At 33.5% G+C, this 21,870-nt stretch overlaps 1 protein-coding gene across 1 annotated transcript in view; it reads left to right on the forward strand.

Annotated features, from left to right (window-relative positions):
• Window positions 1–2,213: 2,213 nt before the first annotated feature.
• The window catches only part of POSTN (periostin), a gene marked incomplete at its 5' end in the record, with an annotated part of 33,125 nt that continues 13,468 nt past the window's right edge, over window positions 2,214–21,870 (forward strand). The window contains 17 exon segments of the mRNA XM_079136552.1: window positions 2,214–2,229; window positions 2,232–2,290; window positions 2,292–2,407; window positions 3,697–3,795; window positions 8,740–8,804; window positions 10,348–10,505; window positions 12,613–12,777; window positions 13,643–13,789; window positions 14,295–14,436; window positions 15,492–15,704; window positions 16,652–16,786; window positions 18,094–18,242; window positions 19,360–19,496; window positions 20,272–20,402; window positions 20,863–20,993; window positions 21,100–21,202; window positions 21,292–21,359. Coding sequence (XP_078992678.1) covers window positions 2,214–2,229; window positions 2,232–2,290; window positions 2,292–2,407; window positions 3,697–3,795; window positions 8,740–8,804; window positions 10,348–10,505; window positions 12,613–12,777; window positions 13,643–13,789; window positions 14,295–14,436; window positions 15,492–15,704; window positions 16,652–16,786; window positions 18,094–18,242; window positions 19,360–19,496; window positions 20,272–20,402; window positions 20,863–20,993; window positions 21,100–21,202; window positions 21,292–21,359 — 2,034 coding nt within the window.

Below are 21,870 nucleotides of genomic sequence, written 5' to 3' on the forward strand. Positions count from 1 at the left end.
ATCCCTCACCCTCCTCAAACTGTCAGCTGTGGATTAGCATTTAATCATTTGGTTGGACTTTTTCCCCCACTATTCGGCATATAATATCCCATTTCTAGGTTGGCTCAGCTTTTTAAGTCTAGTACTATAATATATTCATATTTACCTTAAAATTCTCCTTCTCTTGGACTTTCTTCAGCCTTAAATTGCTCTTAATTTGTGAGTTTATGTGCACAATCTGGCTCTCATTTTCAAGACCCTCTTTGAAGTCATTACTAATCCTAACTATAAATATTTGAGTCCTGGCATTTGTTGACTTCCATGAGACTTTTACAAGCTCCAAACATAACGCTCAGAATGGATAGATTTAAGACCTTTATTATTTGAAACTCCGAAAAGAAAAATTTAAGAGCCTTTTTGTGTGAGGGATGAGCAACAAACATGCCATGCTTTTTACAAAAAATGTAAACCTGTCAGAAAAGAACAGTAATCTTTTACATAACTATATTATCAAGAATTTGCTAATAGCTAATTTACTGATATTCCATAGAAGTTATTTTCATAAAACAGTTCTTCTCGCCTACTCAAAAATCAATTACTGGCCACCAATCATTTGTACAATGTAAGAGTAATGGAAACTTGTGTATTAAGCAAACCAGAGGAATACAGATAAAGTTAGAATAACCCCATTCAGGGAAATATAAATGATAGATTGAGATTATTTTTTCTACAACAGACTAGGGAAAGAATATAATGTACCTTCTACATTCTCTTCTCTCCAGCTGTCCTTGTGAAGAGCTCCTTCACTTTCTATACTTCAATAATATGATTTTCATATTGAAAAAGAGACCTCTGAAATATATTTCAGAATTCGGTTCATTGGGTGCTTTCTTAACAAACTTGCAGCATATTGCAGTATTACTTTATACTCAAAGGCAAAATCCCATAGGAAACTTAAACATCATTCTTCTGATACTTGGAATCCTCTCTGACCCACTCCAGCCTCCATAAAATCTTTTCTAAGTTTTGAACAACATCAAGAGTCCAGGCAAAATTTCTCTGTCTCAACTGTGCATGTGTGTGTGTGTGTGTGTGTGTGTGTGTGTGTGTGTGTGGGTTGGTTGTGTGGTTTGGGGCAGGGGGGTGGGTGTCAACGTGCTGTTACAGAAGGAGCATTTAGTAACACAATATATCAAAATTTTTCCTTATTTAGGATGTGTGTAGCTCGTTTGAAATGATCATTTTCAGCCTAATGTTGACTTCTGATATTCAGATTTCCTTTATCCAGAGCATTCTGAAGACTTGCCATATCATGTGTGCCGTGATAAAAATGCACATTCCCTCTTGGGAATTGCGTAGTGTAATGTTAAGAGACTTTAGTGTCTCTTGTTAAAATCAGAGGAACAATAATCTTGGCAGTGGCCCTGTTTCTTAATATGTATTTAATTATTCCATTACTTTTGGTTTAGTAATACTTGTTTCCAAGAGGGGAAGCTTTTGTCCAGTAATTATCAGAAGATGTGCTGCCTGGAGATCTTCAACATCATGTGCAGCAAGTAATGAAAAAGCAATACAGTGCAAATGTTTCCCACCCCCTTTGTGTTATTTCAAAAAGTTTAGGGAAACTTGCCAGAAGTAGATTTATGTTAATTCTATATATTCTTTGATATTTGAAAAAAGAAGGAGATTGGGAATCATCTCCCTGGTTTAGCAAGATTGCAAGGAAAATGTGGATTCTCCCCACATGCTTTGTCAGCAAGTTAGAATTCTGATTTCATATTTTGTGCAACTCATAAATCTATCCAGAATTTGTTTTTAATTCCACACCCATTACCTCTTTGCGATGATCATTTTCTGGTGAAAAATAATAACCTTATAGTTCTGATGTGGACAACTGTGATAAGATCAAATAATAATTTCACTGAGTACATGGATATATACTCTGAAGGAAATAGATTGCAGCATAGTCCTTAAAACTCAGACAAAATCATTTTTATTAAAAATCCCTCGTAAAGTACAAAAAACCAAAACTGAAATATGAACATTCAATGAGCCAATTGTTCATGTAATTAAAGTAAATATCTTCCTTATAATGAGAAGATAAAGGAGTTCACTGTACTCAGTAAACATAACTAACCCAAACAGATTTTTGCTGGCAACTTGAAGTTGCTGATGCTTCTTGGAGAGAGTTCAGATTCTCAGGTTGATACACTGCTCCCTCCCACAACCCTGACATGTATATAAACTCTGACTCTCCAAAGCCCACTGCCAGTTCTCTTCGTGGACTAACTGCAATGGAGAGACTAAAAATGATTCTTTCCTTACCCATATTTTCTCTCTTCCTGCTGTTTGTTGTTAACCCTGCAGATGCCAATGGTTATTATGACAAGGTCTTGGCTCACAGCCGAATCAGGGGCCGGGATCAGGGGTAAGTCAGTGGTTTGGTTTTAAAGACTTTTTTTTTCTTTAGCTTGTTCTATGTGCAAGGAGACATAAAATGTGCTTATATGTATCAACCTTGGGGTGTTTTCTTTCTACTTATAAGTTGATAAGAAAAGGGGAAGATGAATATTCTGTGAATTTTGTATGCATTCTAAACTTTTTAAGAATTGCTGACAAAATAACGAGTGTAATCACTTCTTATGAAACATTATATAATTTTAATCTAATTAACAAAGTTTAACAGGACATTCCTCTAGTGTTCAGTTTGTGTTTTTATTTCTTCCAAGATTAAAGTCTGTATTTGTACAGGCTATCATTATGTGAATAGCTTTGAAACATTTCATGTGATATTAGAGCAAATTTCATTCAAATTATGTATGAAAATTAAGTACTGAGTAATGTAACTAGTTTAAATTCCTTGAAGTATTTTTATTTAATAGGATGGATTCAACTATAAAACAGCATTTTAGAACTTATTAACTTATCAGACATAATTTAGTAACTTAATCTTTTTTTTTTTTTTTTTTTTTTTTAATGTGGATCTTGCTTCCTGTGCCTCACAGGGACTTTTTCATAATGTTCCAAAGCTTCCTTGTCTTACCCTGGAAACAAAAATCCCATCTCTATAAGAGGGAACAAAAACACTAAAATCATGTCAGAGAAGGTTTAAATCTATTACTTCCATTCTCAATAAATACATTTTCCTTTACTCAACCACATTGTTTAAAAGTTAATGTTAATACTAATTTACTTCTGTAATTACCTAGAAAATTAGAGGGAAGTGTCCTTGTACACTGGAAAACTCAGCCTCTTTTGCTCTCTGATCTCTCACTGTCCAGAGAATCTTAAAGACACCCCCACTACCCAAATCTATACATTTGGTTTAAAAGCCATCTGTTGATTATCCATTATTAAAAGTAATGACACATAATAACAGAATTATGTTCCATTTAATTCTGTTTAAGTATTCCTATTAGGTCGACTTTTTGAAATACTGGTATTTTACTCTGAGACTCTGAGTTGGGTATCTCTCTCTCTCTCTCTCTCTCTCTCTCTCTCTCCCCCTCCCTCCCTCCCCTCCCCTCCCCCACAGGCTTCTGTTTTTCCAATGACTTGGTAGAACTAGATCAGGAGTTGGACTTGTGCAAGGAAGGCTTAAGTCATAACTTTGACTATCAAATCCATGTCTTGACTTTTTTTTTTTTCAATCATTTGACCTGTAACTATGAAATACCATTAGGATATTAACTCTTTTTCTTTTTCTCTGTCTTCCAGTCCAAATGTCTGCGCCCTTCAACAGATTTTAGGCACTAAAAAGAAATACTTCAGCTCTTGTAAGAACTGGTATCAGGGTGCCATCTGTGGAAAGAAAACGTGAGTCTCATCTTTTTCATCATTTGTCCCCTTCAAAGACAACATGGCAGTGAGCATAACTTCTCTTGGGTGTGCACACTATTCTTGAAAAAGAGTGTCCAAATTTTGAGTTTTTTTGAAGACAGGATCATATTTATGAATAAAGAAACTTTCTCTGAATCTTCACTATGGCTCAGGGAACTCAGATTTCTCCCTGAATTCATGCATCCTAGAGGCCAAAAGGAGGTGAATAGCATAGCAATGTCACTTAGTGTAGAAAGCAGCATGAGAAACTGTTGTTTCTACTTCTTTTTTTAAATCTGTTCTAATTAGTTATATATGACTGTAGAATGCATTTTGACCCATCATACATAAATGGAGTGCAGCTTCTCATTCTTCTGGTTGTATGTGAAGTAGAGTTACACAGGTCATATAATCATATATGCACATGGATAATAATGTCTGATTCACTCTACTATCATTCCAACCACCATGCCCCCTCCCCTCCTTTTTTATTATCTTTGTTATTTTGTCCTCTCTTATCTTATGCAAGTAAGTTAATCTCTGTGCCTCAGTTTCCTCATCTTATCAAAGTAAGTGGGTCATAGCCAGGTGTGGTGGTGCACACTTAGAATCCCAGCTATGGAGGTGACTGAGGCTGGAGGATACCAACTCAAGGTCAGTCTCTACAATTAAGAGAGACCTCGTCTCAAAATAAACATTTTTCAAAATGGCTGGGGGTGTATCTCTATACACCCTAGTGGTAGAGCACCCCTAGGTTCAATCCCTATTACTGCAAAATAAATCAGTAAATGAGCCACAAGACTAAAATGATTAAAACCATACGAATTTTGAAGGAAAAATTAATGTTTGCCTCCAGTTATTTATAAATTATCTAAAGAACTCCAGTTTACCTGAGTTTCCATCAAGGCTTAAAGTTGGACAGGACTTAAGTTTCATTCCTTCATTTAATCCATTGATTCCTAGCTCCAGCTACGAGATCCTCAAAGGTCCACAAAGCTGAGAGGAAATCACATCATTATATTTAATATTTCAATTGCAAAAGGATACTCTTGTCTGTGTATATTTCACTGACTAAATTAAAATAAAAAACATTATTTATTACTTAGTAGACATGCTGCTTTGTTTTGTCATAGGTATTTATAGGAAAAAAATTCTTGACGTATAAAGCTTAAGAACAACTTGTGTGGTCCCAAGTCATCATTTTACAATCTAGAAGCAGATGAATGGATAGGATAAGTTACTAAGTCAAAAAGGGCTTTGATGTTCTCCTTAGTCAAGAAAACACTGGAAGTAGCTCCTCCATGCTTCCTATAAATGTAGAACCCACCTTCAGTGTGGGATGCCTTGAGAACCAAAGAACCTGAAGAGCCTGCTTAGCACACTGTGTTAACATTCAGTTACCCTAAATAGAGTGGAAAAATTAGTTAACATTTATTTCTAACCCAATACTATTGGTTCAAATACTGAATATGGAATCACTTAACTTCTTGAATCATTTTCTTGTGGAATGTCGGTTTCATACCTTTATTACAGTTTCTGAGATAAAATGAAGACTGTGTAATAGTAACTTATAATATTAATTGTCCTTAAACTATCTTAAATAAATGCATACATGTGGGTGAGAAAAACAGTGGTGACAAGATTTCTACTTGAACTGGGAAAGGTCATCTTTATATCTAAGCAAAAATTCATGCACACAAGGCATATGACCTTTGCTGTTCCATATCATCTCTCCATGGTGGTCAAGTCTAGGACACCAAAAGACTTGCTAGTTTCCTGTTCATTGTCTTAATAGAGTTTCAACTGGATGTTATTTTTCGACCTAGACGTTATTGCTATTACTTTGCAGACATCTGTTAGACTTGTGAGTCATTCACACAATTATAATGCAAGTCGGTGGTTACAATGATCTTCCTTCCCCACGCTACAAGCCAGGCCCTCACTGGGAACTCTAAAGCTCTAAATTTTCCTGTCTTTGGTTTTTGTATTCTTGGATACCATAAGACATACTTGGAATGCACACTAACTAGGAAAGAAAGGACCTGCTCTGCATATTTAGGGAAAATCTTCATTACATCCTTCCTGGAGGTTGAGGAAGCATACTATATTCTTACTTTAATTATGGAAATATATTAGAGATGCCAAAATTTATAAAGGGCAAAGCCAAGATTCTTTTTTGCTTTCCAAAAAAAAAAAAAAAAAAAAAAGAGAGAGAGAGAGAGAGAGAGAGAAAAGAATCTTGCCTTGAAGACTAACCTTTCACCAGAAATGTAACAGTGTCTCCTTTGTCCAATTATATTAGCTAAGTTCCCCCATGAAGCTTCATTTTTGTAAACACATTTACATCTGTGCGCTGAAATAAATGCAAATGCTAGTTTCAAATAACCTAAGGAATCAATAATATTGACAAGAAGAATGACTGGTTTGCCATCTGCTTGCTTTAGCTACAATTTCCAGAAATATCTTTAAGACTTTATGTATCAGTTGAGAGGAATGTTTACCTTCTGGTTGAACAGTTGTTTGGGGAATTTGGGGGAAGTTAACTGGCAGGTCTAATGAAGAACATGAACTTTCCTGGGTTTAAGATACTGTCCACAGTGTATATTGGTTCTGTAATAAATTATTCTGTAGACTCCCTTCATAGAATGTTAGTGACATTTTGAGTTGGCATTCCATGACATTTTAAATACTATTCAGTAAATGAAGATAAATTTCCCATGTTCCAAATTGTGCATAGCAATGATTTTTCTTTTCTCTTGCCTTGTCCCACTGACCATATGTGAACATTGAGTTTTATGTAGCATAAATGTGCTCTTGGAAAAAAACACCTTTTTGTTTTAAAAATATTCACTCAAATAACCATGTTGTTAAACTATCAGCTAAAATTAAATTCAATTGTTTTTGAAGATTGTTCCCATCTGGTGCATTAATTTTCTACACTAGAGCAGATTCTTGGGTTATATTAGCATGTGTTATAGAAATTTTTTTATGCTAATTTCCTTCCTTTTCTATTCACTATTTACTTCAAGTCTCTAGACTAAGCACATCTGTATCTCGTTACTTTACTCTATACAATATGAGTTAAATATAATGTTAAGCAATTTGAATCAACCTCTTGGCATCCTAATGTTTACATTTATTTATACAGAGACCCATGTAAATAAATTCTTTTCATTGGACCATATTAACATTTTCATAAGATTTCTACACAGTTCATATATTTTCTCATACCACTTATTTTTGAAATCATATTAAAATTAGTAATTTGAAATAGGTATTATCCATCTTATTTTTTATCTTATCTATTAATTTTCCTCAAGCCAATATTCTATGCTAGAAATTTGTAATGAACAAAATAGAGAAATAGGAATCAAAGTTCACAAATAACACAGATCATGGGTAATTAATTAGTGAACCTTTCTTCAATTTGAAAATATTTATATTTTTTCAGTTGTATAAGACCATCCTTTATGTGTTTAAAATATGACTTCATGAAAATTTGCTTGCTATTTTTAGCATACTAAAAGAAGTTTTTTAAATTCTTTCATTTTTTTTCATACTGGGTATTGAACCCAGGGGCACTCAACTACTGAGCCAAGTCTCCAGACCTTTTTATATTTTTATTTCGAGACAGGGTCTCACTAGGTTGCTTAGAGCCTTGCTTAGTTGCTGAGGTGGTCTTTGAACTAGGGATCCTCCTGCCTCAGCCTCCCGAGCTGAACTACCATACCTAGCGATTTTTTTTATTCTTATAGTCGCCAAAATTTCTGCTACATATGTCCAAATTCTTTCAGTCATTCATACTTCTTGAGTACAATTATCATACTAGATAAAAATAAATTGTGTCTAAATTAGCTAATTTATGTTTAATCACTAGGTTGCAAAATAGTCTGCAAGTAATTTGCTTAATTCATATGATAAATAATTTTCCAATTAAAAATTATAAAATGGTATTTATTTCCCCTATACTTGTAATAGTCTATTTCCAATTGCTGTTTGATGCCTTCCTCTTCACATTGCAACTAGAAGAGAATGTAAGTCATTAGGTAAAATTTTAATTAAAAATACTATCTTCACTAATCTTGAAGAAGTCCAGAAAATGCCCTGGATAAGATGAAAATCAGGATTATATAATTAATAAAGTGAAAAAATGGAAATAATTAGATAACTTTAGTTTACTATTTTATCTCAAAGTATTGAAAATTAGATAAAGTAATTTGGTTGAATTTTCTGGATTTTTACCTTAATTATTGCTACAGAAAGTAACACACTTTGTGAACTTTCAGCAAGGAAACATTATCTTGAATATTATACTGCTAGCAATTCGAAACATTTATATTGTGTTTTCAAACTTGGCAAAACTAAAATTAAATAGAATATTTTAAAGGTTATGTTTGCCATGATCAAAATAACTTTACTGACAATTCAAACCAAACAATAGCATTGTTTATTTTTGTTAGAAATGAGATGGAATTTTATGGATTAGAATGAGTTCATACATATGTATATAGTTTTTCCAATGTTTGTATAAATCTTATACTAATGAACATTTCCAGTTGGTTGTAATATACAAAATCATTCCAAAACCACTTTTATTTGAGATTCACAAGTACCTTGTGAGTAAGTATTGTTGCTACCATGTCCAAGTTAAATAGCTGAGGAAACTGTAACACTAATTTATCAAATGACTTGCTTGAGATCATGTGTCTACCAACTAGTAAAACTGGGACACAGATTCTGGTTCTTCTCAATCAAGATTGCAGACTTTTCCCACAGTGCCATGAGATTGTAGAGAAAAGTCAAACTAACATACATATATTGAGATGGGGTTGTGGTTTCTAGACGCTCAATAAATCACAACAGCGACACAGTTTGCCAAGATTACATCACCACGTATCCTATGTAGTTCTCTGTTTTAACATTAGTTTTCTTCCAATACAGGACTGTGCTATATGAATGCTGCCCTGGTTATATGAGAATGGAAGGAATGAAAGGCTGCCCAGCAGGTAAATTCTAAATTAATTGTAATGAATTAAATAAGGAATCTGGCTTCTGCAAGAAAAGAAGAGTTGAGAAAGATATTGGAGAAGTGTGTGTGTGTGTGTGTGTGTGTGTGTGTGTGTGTGTGTATGTTTTTACTTAGCACCATTGTTAATCCAACATATCTTATCCATATCTTTGTGCTAATGATGAATTTATCATAGAAATATAATAGTAGAATACTCTTCTCATGCACTGGATGCTGGAAGCTAATCGTAAATTTAAATTAGTTCTCCCCAAGAACAAAAATCCCCTTTTGAAATTTGTTTAGAAACACCACACTTGCTACTTAGCAAGGCAATATCTTCTGTAGTTGAAAAGTTCTGACTTCATAATGTTCTTTAACGTGGAAATTTGGTTTCCAGTAACTCTGCCAACTGGAGTAAAGGTAGTTCATCTATTCCTTTTTTGAAATGTCTGACATTCAGGTATTTACTTACAATCATCACACTGTTCTTCCAGCAGGTCTCTCTTTCTCAATAAAATGTTCTCTTCTCTGGGTTAATAATACTCATCTTTTAAAGTGGGGAGAATTCCAAGACAAGCACCTCATTTTTGGAGACTCTGCATGTCAGTTCAAGTCATTGGTGACTAATATTATATGATTAGCCCATACTGAATATGTGATCAATTAAGAGTGATTCCAGGCTATTTTAGATGAGTACCGTCAAGACAGGTCTCTCTAGCATTTATTTTCTCAGTTTCAGCACAAGACTAACATAGAACCCTGTTAAATATAACTTTATTCATTTCGACTCAGCTTTACCACTTTTCTTGAGTTCTTTTTAGATCATGGTTTTATGCTTTGATTTATTAATTCTGTCACCTCTTCTTGGGATCTTCACAAATGTAATAACCATTATTTCTATGATAACATCTAAATTATAATAATTTCCAAATCAAATAGTGTCAGAAAAGTCAGTTGACTGCGTATTGCTAGATAAATCTCGTTGGTTTTATGTTCATACGTGAATCTTTCTTCTGACATTCAGGAATGTGTTAGTTACTTTGATCTGTCTCCTTACTGAAATTATCATGAAAAAAAGCAGGTCTTCTAGGAAGCCTAAACTACAAAAACTGTAGATTTAAATAACAATATCATACTATTTAGGAACTTCAAATTAGCATGATAGAAATTATTACCTTTGCCATTCTCAGTAGAGACTGAAGAGCATCTTTTATCAGGAAAATTATCAGATATATTTTAATAATTATGCTTGAACTATTACTGACATAGCAAGAATGGAACCCAAATAGTCTAAATGTTAATCCAAGATAATAATCTAAAACCCATTTTCCATCAACACCAAGGATACATGGAGTAATGGTTTCAAATAATATTTTATTATTTAGCATTCAAAAAATCAACTTTCATGTAAAATGGATGATTCATGGAATTTGCTAAAATTATTCATTAGGTATATTAGTGAACTTAGTGAAAAGTTTACCTGTGAAACAATGTTCTGGAAATATTATCCTGAGCACTCACTCATTTCTTGGTGATTTCAGTTATGCCTATTGACCATGTTTACGGCACCCTGGGCATTGTGGGAGCCACCACCACACAGCATTATTCTGATGTCTCAAAACTGAGAGAAGAGATCGAAGGAAAGGGATCGTTCACTTACTTCGCACCGAGTAATGAGGCTTGGGACAACTTGGATCCTGTAATTCATTATCTTTTTAATTTTTTGCTGTTATTATTTCATTTTAATTAACTAACTTGAATATGAATAGAAACTATATGTTTTTCTATTGCACATATATGAGGATATATAAATGGTTGAGTCACTGAGAGAAGGTATTTATTTTCATACTTCCATAAATGGAATTGACTCCCCAGCCACCTTATAGATTGATCCACAAAAAGGGGAAGCAAGAATGAACTGAGAGGGCCCTTATTATTGTTCTATTTTACTCCTTTCCTCTTCCCATTTTGGTTGTGGAAAAATACATGTAATTTTAGATGATGTACTCAATAGAAAGGTAAGTTAAGAAGCCTAGTGAAATTTAAAAAGCCTAGTGAAAGCCTAGTGAAAAATTTAAAATCTAGCTATATTCCATAGCTAGATTTTGTTACATATGTTTAATCATGCTCAAATATACATAGCTATTCAGAGACTGTGAAATTCGTAAAAAATGTGTATGGATATTTAAATGAAGTGTTATAAACAATACATTTAATTTTCAGACTTTGTACACAGTCTAATATACAACTTGTAGAGTTATGACAATTTCTAAATCTGTAAATTGAAATAGATATATAAATGTAACTTACCTTCTACTCAACATGAAGATGAGTTGATAATTCCTACTATAGTCAAATGTACTTACTAAAATGGAGGTATGTACTCACAGCCATTGTCTTGCTACATGGGCAGTGAGGTTATTTGAATTATAGAACGCTCTCTTGTTGTCTTTCCCCACATCTCACCACCTCTCTATTTCCTGTTGATTGACTCATTTTCTTCCCTCTCTTAAGAATGGAACTTACTTACAAAAACCATTCTAGGATCTCAACTTTACCCTTTATCCGAACTTCTGATGACTTCAACTCTCACTGTAGCTCATAGTTATGGAATCTGTGTTTCCTGTGTTAGTTTCTCCTTGGAACACCAGTAGAGTATTTCTAATATTGCACTTAATGTTTTTTCTTGGTTATGCCATTTGCACCTTTAAATAAAAAATATCCAAAACATATACCATTTTTTCTCTCTATCATAAATAAATTACTTTCTGGCAGCCTTTCCCCCATAATTGACAGTATCAATTTCACTGTTCTGACTTGAAAATTGAAAGTCATCCTTACCTCCCCTCTTTCCAATTCTTATAAACTGCCATCAGTCAACCACATCTCATTTTCCATCTGAAGTAATCCTCATAACTAACGCTCATTTCTACTCTGCCTTCCCTCTAAATTGACCTTCCTAAAGTCCAGTTCTAATTCCAAAATTGCAAAATCTTCATTAGTTCCTTATTGACAGTTTAATTTCCTCCTCACTCAGACATTAAAATTATTTTCATCATCATAACACATGCATTTCTAAATATCTTAATATTATCTGAGAAACATAAAAGTATGTGTTAACAAAACTGGACCTTGCTCTCAACATTCACCCTGTTAACCACTGAACTCAGAATGACCAACAGGTCTCATCTTTTCTTCCATATCTCTCTCCAAAGCACTTCAAGAACAGTTGGCTTTCCTCATTTGACCCTTGAAAACATGTTTTTCCTTATATACTAAATATGACTATAATTACCTTTACCTATTTTAAGTCCCATTAAAGTTGAGATTTTGCTTTACTATATTTCCTTTGGCATCAAGTTCAATACAATAGATTAAAAGGTAGAGGATGGTCAAATTCTTTAATTTGTTATGTAATCAATAAAATCTTTGTTAAAAATCAAGTATTGTATACAAATATAATGTCATTTTTGTGTTTTTATCACTTAAAATATTTTAAATATCTGCTAATTCCCGTTATATCTTCAATTTATCTCATGATTGTTTCTTCCTCAGCATATTCACTTAAAATTTTTGTTTCGTCTCTAAAAACACACAAGCACTCTGTAAGATTCAGGACCCTTATTGAGTACTTGAACCTATAAAATTTCTTAATCAATAGGAATAATATAAGGCTAAGTTACTTACATCAGTTTTGTGTAACCAATTGATAATGCAATAAGAAAATAATGAGAGTAGAAGTGATCATAAGAAGTTCAATAGTGAACCACAATAAAATAAATTTCTATCATTTCAATTTTTCCTAGGATATCCGTAGAGGTTTGGAGAACAATGTAAATGTTGAATTATTGAATGCTTTACATAGCCACATGGTTAATAAAAGGATGTTGACCAAGGACTTAAAAAATGGCATGGTTATCCCTTCAATGTACAACAATCTGGGGCTTTTCATTAACCATTATCCTAATGGGGTAAGCTTCATTCATAAATAATGTGCACTTCTGGATCATGTCTCTCTTAATCTTGTCTGTACCTTTTCTATAATGTTAAAAGAGTGTAATGTGAGTGAAATAATATAAATGTGTGTATCATAACTTTTCTCAGATTTAGGGCATGTAAATTTTCAGTCCAGTTACTATTTTCTGCTAATGATAGTGACAGATAAAGTACACTAGTTCACTAACCCAGTAGACTTAATTTTATAAAATAGGAGAATTTAGTAGTAGCTGTATTTTAAATATTTTTTATAGACAAAAAGGATGACTGAGAATGGGTATTCTTGTATTCACTCTCTGGCTCTGATGCCATTGAGGTCCTTGTGTATTTGTATAAGACTTCGTGGGAAGCTGCCAACAGCGCCATAGGATTTTTCTATGGTTAAGTTCCCAGGTACAAAACCAGTTAGTGATAAGCAAAACTTAGGAAGTCATCATAATAAAAATGGCTATGTTTTTGCAATAATGGTTTGTTTTATTCTCTCAGAACTTCTTTTAAGACTAATTAGACTTTTTATGTAATTCGTTGTCCTAAGTTAGAAATAGTTTGGCTATCTATATTAAAAATTTAATAAAGCAATAATTCCAATTTTAAAAATGCTTTGCCTTATGTTTCTAGATACAAGATGTGTGTAACTTATCTGAGTTCTGAACTGGTTCTATTTTCTCTTACTGTTTGAGTGTTAAGTATTTTAAGTGTTCATCCACAGCATTTACATTCAGAGTATAGATCCCTTCTTCTTCCACATAATAGAATAAATGTAAATTATAAATGGGTTTGTGGTTAGTGGTCAGTGAATGACTCTGATTTCAGTTTTCTGATATTCTCCCAAAATTTTAGGTTGTCACTGTTAACTGTGCTCGAATCATCCATGGGAACCAGATTGCCACCAATGGTGTTGTACACGTTATTGACCGTGTCCTTACACAAATCGGTACTTCAATTCAAGACTTTATTGAAGCAGAAGATGACCTTTCATCTTTCAGAGTAAGTACAAGAGCAGATTCTTTTGGATCATTGAAATCCCCTCTCTTTCCCTGTCAAAATCCAACAACAGTAAAAATGCTATTAAACAAATCTGGCAGAAACTTAACTATAGTTCATGAAATGAAACCGTTTTCATTTTATGCAGGAGAAATCATCTCATATGAAGTAATATTTATGTGGACATGATTGTAAGAAAATGATTACTTAAATGATTGTATTGTATTAAGTGCATTTAGACTGTGTCTATCTCAGTTATTTATGTACTTCTGGATATTGCTATAGTCACACAAACACTGGCACAATTCCCATCCTAGCAAACACAGATTGAGGAAAGTTGGAAAAGACATAATTGGTTGTGCCAAAAAGTAATGTTTTAAAGGTCTACTAAGAACAAAGTTTTTAAGTGAAGAAATCAACTCCCTCATGTCAGCCTAGTCTCAGTGTGTTGTAATTTTCTTTTGGATTTGTAATGTGTAATCCTCTGAAAAACACATTTGTGTTTCAGGCAGCTGCTATTACATCTGACTTACTGGAGTCCCTTGGAAGAGATGGTCACTTCACACTCTTTGCTCCTACCAATGAGGCTTTTGAGAAACTCCCACGAGGTGTCTTAGAAAGGATCATGGGAGACAAAGTGGCTTCTGAAGGTACCATATTCCTCTCTGAGAAGTCCCCCAGAACTCCGGGAAGGAAACAAAATAAAAAGCAAAAGACTTGCTCTTGCCAATAATATCAACTTTGATAAGGAAAAACAAACAAAAATTTTATTCTGAGGTGCACTATAAAATATTTTTATAAAGTCCTTGAAAGAGTAACCAGAATAAATTCTTAAATAATAAAAAGTATCTTTAAGGTTACCTCTTGTGCTGTTTACAAGTAACTAGCAGACAAAAGAAGGATTACAAGTGTTGAAAAGAAATATTAGATCATCAACTTTCAATATTACATACATATTATGCAGTGCTTTTAATTCTAAATGTATGCTAAAAAGTATGTTTGAGCTGAGAAAATTACTGGGTCACTACCTATTGATACCTATTGGTTTTCTTCCAGTCTTCCTTTCTATGGTCAAAAGAATATACATTGTGCTAGCATATTTCATACCCTTGGCCTATCCCAAAATACATTTAACAAATTTAAGATGGGGAATTTCGAGGATGTAGGCCTAAATATAACATAGTTGAGGCATAGATGTCTCTACATATCCTCAGGACATCATTTTTATTTTGGAACTTCCTGGATGTTGTCTTTGGGGAATTATTTGTCTTCCCCTCAGCCCACACCAGCCTCATTACAAATTAAGGAAAGACATTCTGCTAGAAGCATCTAATACCAGATGTTGCCTGGATATCTCAGAAAAGGCATCGCTAACAAATAACTTTACAAGTCTTCTAAAAGCACGGATTTTTTCCCCTCACTTTCATATCAGGAATTAGTTTCTTCTGATAGTTGGAACTAAATCTACCACATTTTCTAGTACTGCAAAAACATTTCTGAAGCTGATTTTCTCTTCTTCCTACTGTGTATGTTTATGTTCCTAAAACATAAACAGTTAAGATTTTAAAATCTGCAGTCAATCCTTAGGGCTTACATTTGTGTTCTGTTTCTTAGGCATATTTCATTCCACCATGAAGCACATATTTTAAGGGTCAAATGCTATTTCCTTTGATATGAACGCTTGCTTTTTTATTTTGCCCTCCAGCTCTCATGAAGTACCACATTTTGAATACCCTCCAATGTTCTGAGGCTATTATGGGAGGAGCCGTGTATGAGACCATGGAAGGAAACACAATTGAGATAGGATGTGAAGGAGACAGCATAACAATAAACGGAGTCAAAATGGTGAACAAAAAAGATATTGTAACAAATAATGGTGTGATCCATTTGATCGATGAGGTCCTCATTCCTGATTCTGGTAAGCATCAATTTCATGATTTTTTAAAATTATTTATTTTTTTATTTTTTACAGACTGCATTTTGATTCATTGTACACATATGGGGTACATCATTTAGTTTCTGTGGTTGTACATGATGTAGATTCATACCATTCGTGTGATCATACATGTACATAGGGTAATGATATCTGTCTCATTCCACCATTTTTCATACCCTGCCTCCCTCTCATTTCCTTTTACATAATCCAAAGTTCCTCCATTCTTCTCTCACTCCCCACACCCCCCATCCCCATTATATATCATTCTCCACTTATCAGGAAAAACATTCGGCCTTTGGGTTTTGGGGATTGGCTTATTTCACTCAGCATGGGATGCCCTCTTTCACCACTTATAAATAAATGAGTTTTTTAGTATTATTTAATCAAGAAAAATGAGTAAGAATAAGTCCATGAAAAATTAACATGCAGCACAAAGAATGGCATAAGAAGCACAAACATAAAATGAAGAGTGAGCTAGCCAAGATCCAAGTAGCTAGCTGTGTAGTTACGGGCATTTCATGGGTGGGACTTTGCTTTTCCAGGGTGTCTGACCTCCAATAGTTTAAGGGTGCCAGGGTCTTCTTTGAAACAAAGGGAAAGGTATAAACTAAATGATCAGCTTTGGGTAAATTGAAAAGCTGTGGCACTCCCAAGGGTAGGGCAAGTTGAGAGTTGAGCAACAGAGAATTAAAGAAAATTGTTGTAGGAAGTCAGGAAGAAAATTTCTTTCTGAAATTCTTTGTGGTTATCAACCCCCAAAAATGGAAACTGGCACCTTCTTACTGGGAAAGGGCAGATTATCTTACTAGATTGACATTGCCGTAAATAACTTGCAATATTAGAAAAGGGCCAAGAATTGATGTACTAGTTTCACTATGATGATGATACCAATGATGACATTGTTGGGATGCTGATGGTTTATTTTGCAGCCAAACAAGTTATTGAGCTGGCTGGAAAACAGCAAACCACTTTCACAGACCTTGTGGCCCAATTAGGCTTGGCATCTTCTCTGAAGCCAGATGGAGAATACACTTTGTTGGCACCTGTGAATAATGCCTTTTCTGGTATGTACTGGACACTGCTGTTCTTGCTCTCCACCCTCCCCCCATAGACCTTTCTACTTCTTCACCATGATTATTTGCAATAAGAAATAACACGTGTTTTACAAGGTGTTGATTAGTTTGTGTACTGATTACACATACAACATGTTAGCTCCAGGCAGAGGTAAAAAGATCTTCACTTCAAAACATTTCATTGTGATACATCATAGCACGCAGGAAATGGAAGTTTGTGATATAAAGTATTCAGTTATTCTGTGACTCTAATAACATTCCCAGCACACATAAGAATGTATTAATAGATTAAAGAAAAATAAACAGTGTTTGTTTACTTGACACCATCATAAAAATATTTAGAGATAAATCAACGTATTTTGCATCTCAGAATTTGGAAACAATAAACAAAAACAAGAGACTATTATGGTCTTCTATATCATGATGTGAAATATCGTCTTTCACCTAATGGTTGTTATTTACCAACAATGTTTAGATTAATGAAATTTGACCCTTTTCCAGAAAAATGATTTTGCAAAGAAATATTTAAATCGTTTGGCAAAATTTAGTAAATTAAAAGTTGTACTTTTCATATTTCTCCAACTACTAAACTATAATATAGACAATTATTAATTGGAAAAAATTAAATTCCTAGAAATATTACTTTTCCCCTTTGTAATAATGATGCCCATATATTTTGACATTGACCCATTTATAAGCGGTTATATGTTGTGATTCTCTTCCCAGTAGAAAGATCAATTTACAGTCAGGTGCTTGATGTATTCCCCATAATCCCAGCAACTCAGGAGACTGAAACAGAAAGATGACAAGTTCAAGTCTAGCTTCAGCAACTTAGCAAGACCCTGTCTCAAAGTAAAAAAGAACTGGGAATGTAGTTCAATGGTAAAGTGCCCTGAGTTCAATACCTAGCACAAAATAATTTTTTTAAATGATGAATTTACAAATAATTCATTAATAGTCAGTCATGTGACTAATGGATGTGTAATTGTCAGAAAAATATTGGCTACTCTAAGGGTTTAGCTTTGTACAGTGACCACCATAAATGTATGCTGTCCTTACAGTGATGAAGTCCATTGCCTGAACTGCTTAGAACCACATTATAATCTTTTGATGTGATGGATCATAGAGTTGGTAATTGAATTGCTAGCTTTGTACATTTAGTGGACTCAAGTATTTTGAGCATCAGATCCACATTAGTAATATTAGAAGTTATCCATTTCCATGTGCTTCTCTTATCAGGAAAAATTTTAATACCTTCCATATGAAATAATGATCTTTCTTAATGAATTTATTTATAGATGACACTCTGAGCATGGATCAGCGCCTTCTTAAATTAATTCTGCAGAATCACATACTGAAAGTAAAAGTTGGCCTTAATGAGCTTTACAATGGACAGATACTCGAGACCATTGGCGGCAAACAACTCAGAGTCTTTGTGTATCGTACAGTAAGTGAATCAGAACAAGATTAAAATCTACATTGACATGCATGTGTCAAAAGAATGTAGTTATAATGAATGTTTCCCAGAATTTTATGAGTGCAATTTTAATAGTGAATTTTCATTGGAAAATCAGGAAATAGTATTGAGGTACTATGGGTAAAAAATTTGTGAGGAAAATAAACCAAAAGAGCTATGTATTAATAACTCTGATAATCTCCATTTGCTATATTGAATAAGTAACTTTATGTTCTAAAAAATAAATTACTTTAAATACTAGAAAACACTAAAAGGAACCCTAAAGTAAGTGTTTGATATGTACTTTATAGTTTATAAGGAATTTTATATATAGATTAAAAATATGAAATGATGTTTTAGTATAAATACCATTCAAGAATGAAATCTTTTTTAACAACTGTCAAGATAAATTTTTGTAGACACATAGAGATTTCTGGACTCTAGAAAATTATTCTAAAATGCTATTATCAACAGGAAATTTTCTACAAATAATTCTTAACAAAATTTCTATGCAACCAGTGGAACTGTTCAGTTCTGACCAGGGAATGTTTGCAGCTCCACCAAAGGGTCTCATAGGAAGTCAAGCATTATCTAGAACTGAGTTAGACACACAGCAGCTGCCTACCAACAAACTTCACTTTAAATAACACATAAGTACAAATCACATTTGTTCAAAAAACTATAAATGAATTAATGATTTGACTTGTAATTCACTGAGTCTTATAGTCAAGAATATATATTAAGTATCTGTGAAGATAACAAGGGACATTAAGGTCAGAAAACTGTATGGTTAATATTGACTTAAAGTGGGTCTAGAGAAATAGAACTTGGAAACTAGAAGTGGAATTGTGTGGAACTTTTGCAATTCAATGACAAAACCGTCTGCCTGATGCTTAGGATAACTTGACTAGTATAGAAAACTTCACAGGATGAGAAGTTAGGTATTGCAAGACATTGAAAACAGTGGAGAGAAACCGTTTTCTCTAGCTTCATTGGTCAAGGGACCTCTCGGAAGGGCCAATCCAGAAGGATAAGCACAGAGCTACATCAAACAGGAAAGAAAAAAAAAGCAGACTAAAGGACATCATGTATCTTTCTTTGCTGTTAGTCTGTCTGCATTGAAAATTCATGTATGGTGAGAGGAAGCAAGCAAGGAAGAAATGGCGCCATTCACATATTCCGAGAGATCATCCAGCCTGCAGAGAAATCCCTCCATGAAAAACTAAAACAAGATAAGCGCTTTAGGTAAGCTTATTAGTTGCACCTCCTCAAAAGAATGAGAGCTATCTGCATATTTTTATTTGACAATTAAGTATCCCCCCAAATTGTCAGTTTCCTGTGTTTCTGAGAATATAATTTAGAATAAGAAGTCCATATAAAAGTTTTCAAAATTCATGTTTTTTACACATTTTTTATTGGTGCATCAGAGTTGTACATATCGCTAGTATCAGTTGTTACATATTCATACATGCACACAATTTAACAATATAATTTGGCCAATATTTTAAAGGCTAGTTAATGTTCTTCTTGGTATACTATATGATTCGATGAATAAAAGAAAAACCAAATATACTGAACTACTCCTTGCAAATTTTATTATGATTAAGTTTATTAAAAACAATAGTATAGGGCTCAGTGGTAGAGTTCTTGCCTCACATTCGAGAAACGCTGGGTTCAATTCCCAGCAACACTCCCCACACATGCACTTAAAATGAAAGTATACACTAGTAAAGACAATTTTATAGAATATTAAATGAAAAACATTTCTATTTCATTATATAATGTGATTTGATAGATTTTATAAGATAAAAACCGTTGTGGAAATTTAAAGTAATGCTGTATATTTAAATCATTTCTCCATGATAAAGCTTTCTTAACAGCCAAATTATCTTTGAATCTTGAAAATATAAGATGTTTCTCTTCCTTTCCACACTATGAATTGAATTCTACTCTTTTGTATTGTGGGTGAACACACCAAAAGCTACATCTAGCTAAACAAATGTACATCCTTCCTGCTTAGCATCTTCCTCAGCCTACTTGAAGCTGCAGACTTGAAAGATCTCCTGACACAACCTGGAGATTGGACCTTATTTGCTCCAACCAATGATGCCTTCAAGGGAATGACTAATGAAGAAAAGGAAATTCTGATCAGTGAGTATAAGGGAATACCACATATTTATCCTTTCATTTCAGGATCTCAGTTTTTCCTTGAGCTTTCTTGCCTTGATGTTCCTTCTTTAGTGTTTATGACAAGCTTTAGTTTTCTTTAATTCAGCTTGGGATGTGCAGAGGATCATTCATTAGTGTTCTTAAACTACTTACTTTTTTGTTGTCTATTAAAGGACAGATAAATACATGGCAGAGAAGTAAGTAGTCATAATTTCAGAACTAATTTGATTTTTTTCTCCCATTCATTCGGGTAATATTTGGATTAAGCTGAATGAAATGCCTGGACATTTTGACACAGCACTGTTACTACTTTGAGAGAACAATGACATGATAAGAAAAACACTGAAAAATTAAAGACAACTGTTTTATTCCTCTTCTCAGTACTATTGAAATGTCAGAAAATATGACATATTATTAAGCAAATATGTATCTTTATCCATAGGGGACAAAAATGCTCTTCAAAACATCATCCTTTACCACCTGACCCCAGGAATTTTCATTGGAAAGGGATTTGAACCAGGTGTTACTAACATTCTGAAGACCACACAAGGAAGCAAAATCTATCTGAAAGGAGTAAGTTGTCCAGAATGAATTTGTGACATGTCCGTCTGTCATTAAATTATCTTGATGTCCATTCTTTGTTAAATTTCTCATTGACATTACCCCCTTGGTTTGATAGGTAAATGATACCCTTCTGGTAAATGAACTGAAATCCAAAGAATCTGATATCATGACAACAAATGGTGTCATTCATGTTGTAGATAAACTCCTCTACCCAGCAGGTTGGTAGTTATTGAACTCATTGATGGACTTTTTCACATTTTTATTTTACATTTTCTTACCAACATTTGTTTAATATTCCCCTTCTTAGACATACCTGTTGGAAATGATCAGCTTCTGGAAATCCTTAATAAACTGATCAAATACATCCAAATTAAGGTACAGATTCCTATTGTATTTATTTCTCATATGTTGATCAGATATTGCAGGTTTAGCATGAGATACTAGAAATGTAGACATTAATAAGGAAGCATACACTGGGCTTGGATTGTACTTTGTTGCTTATGCACCACTAGCCCTCCTAAAAGAAATGACAATCTCTTCATGGTTTGGATCAACAAATATCTATTCAAAGATACTTGGAAAAAATAGCATATTAAATGTCATGGAGAGTCTAAGTTGAGTCAGATGGTCTTTATTCAAAAGGTTTACAGTCTAATTGGGAATACAAGACACATATATATAAATAACTAAAATATTTACATCATCAAATATCCTTGCTACTAAATATAATGGAAAGAGAAAGAAATTACTTATAAAAATTATCAGTAATCACAAGTTAAAATTAAAAGAATATTTTGCTCTTTTATTTACATAGGCTCAAAATAGCAGAAAGCACATAATTTTTAATAAATATATTTAACTTTCAATTAATTATTCTATAATTTTA

This window comes from Sciurus vulgaris (assembly GCF_902686455.1).
Source record: "Sciurus vulgaris genome assembly, chromosome: 4".
Lineage (NCBI taxonomy): Eukaryota > Metazoa > Chordata > Mammalia > Rodentia > Sciuridae > Sciurus > Sciurus vulgaris.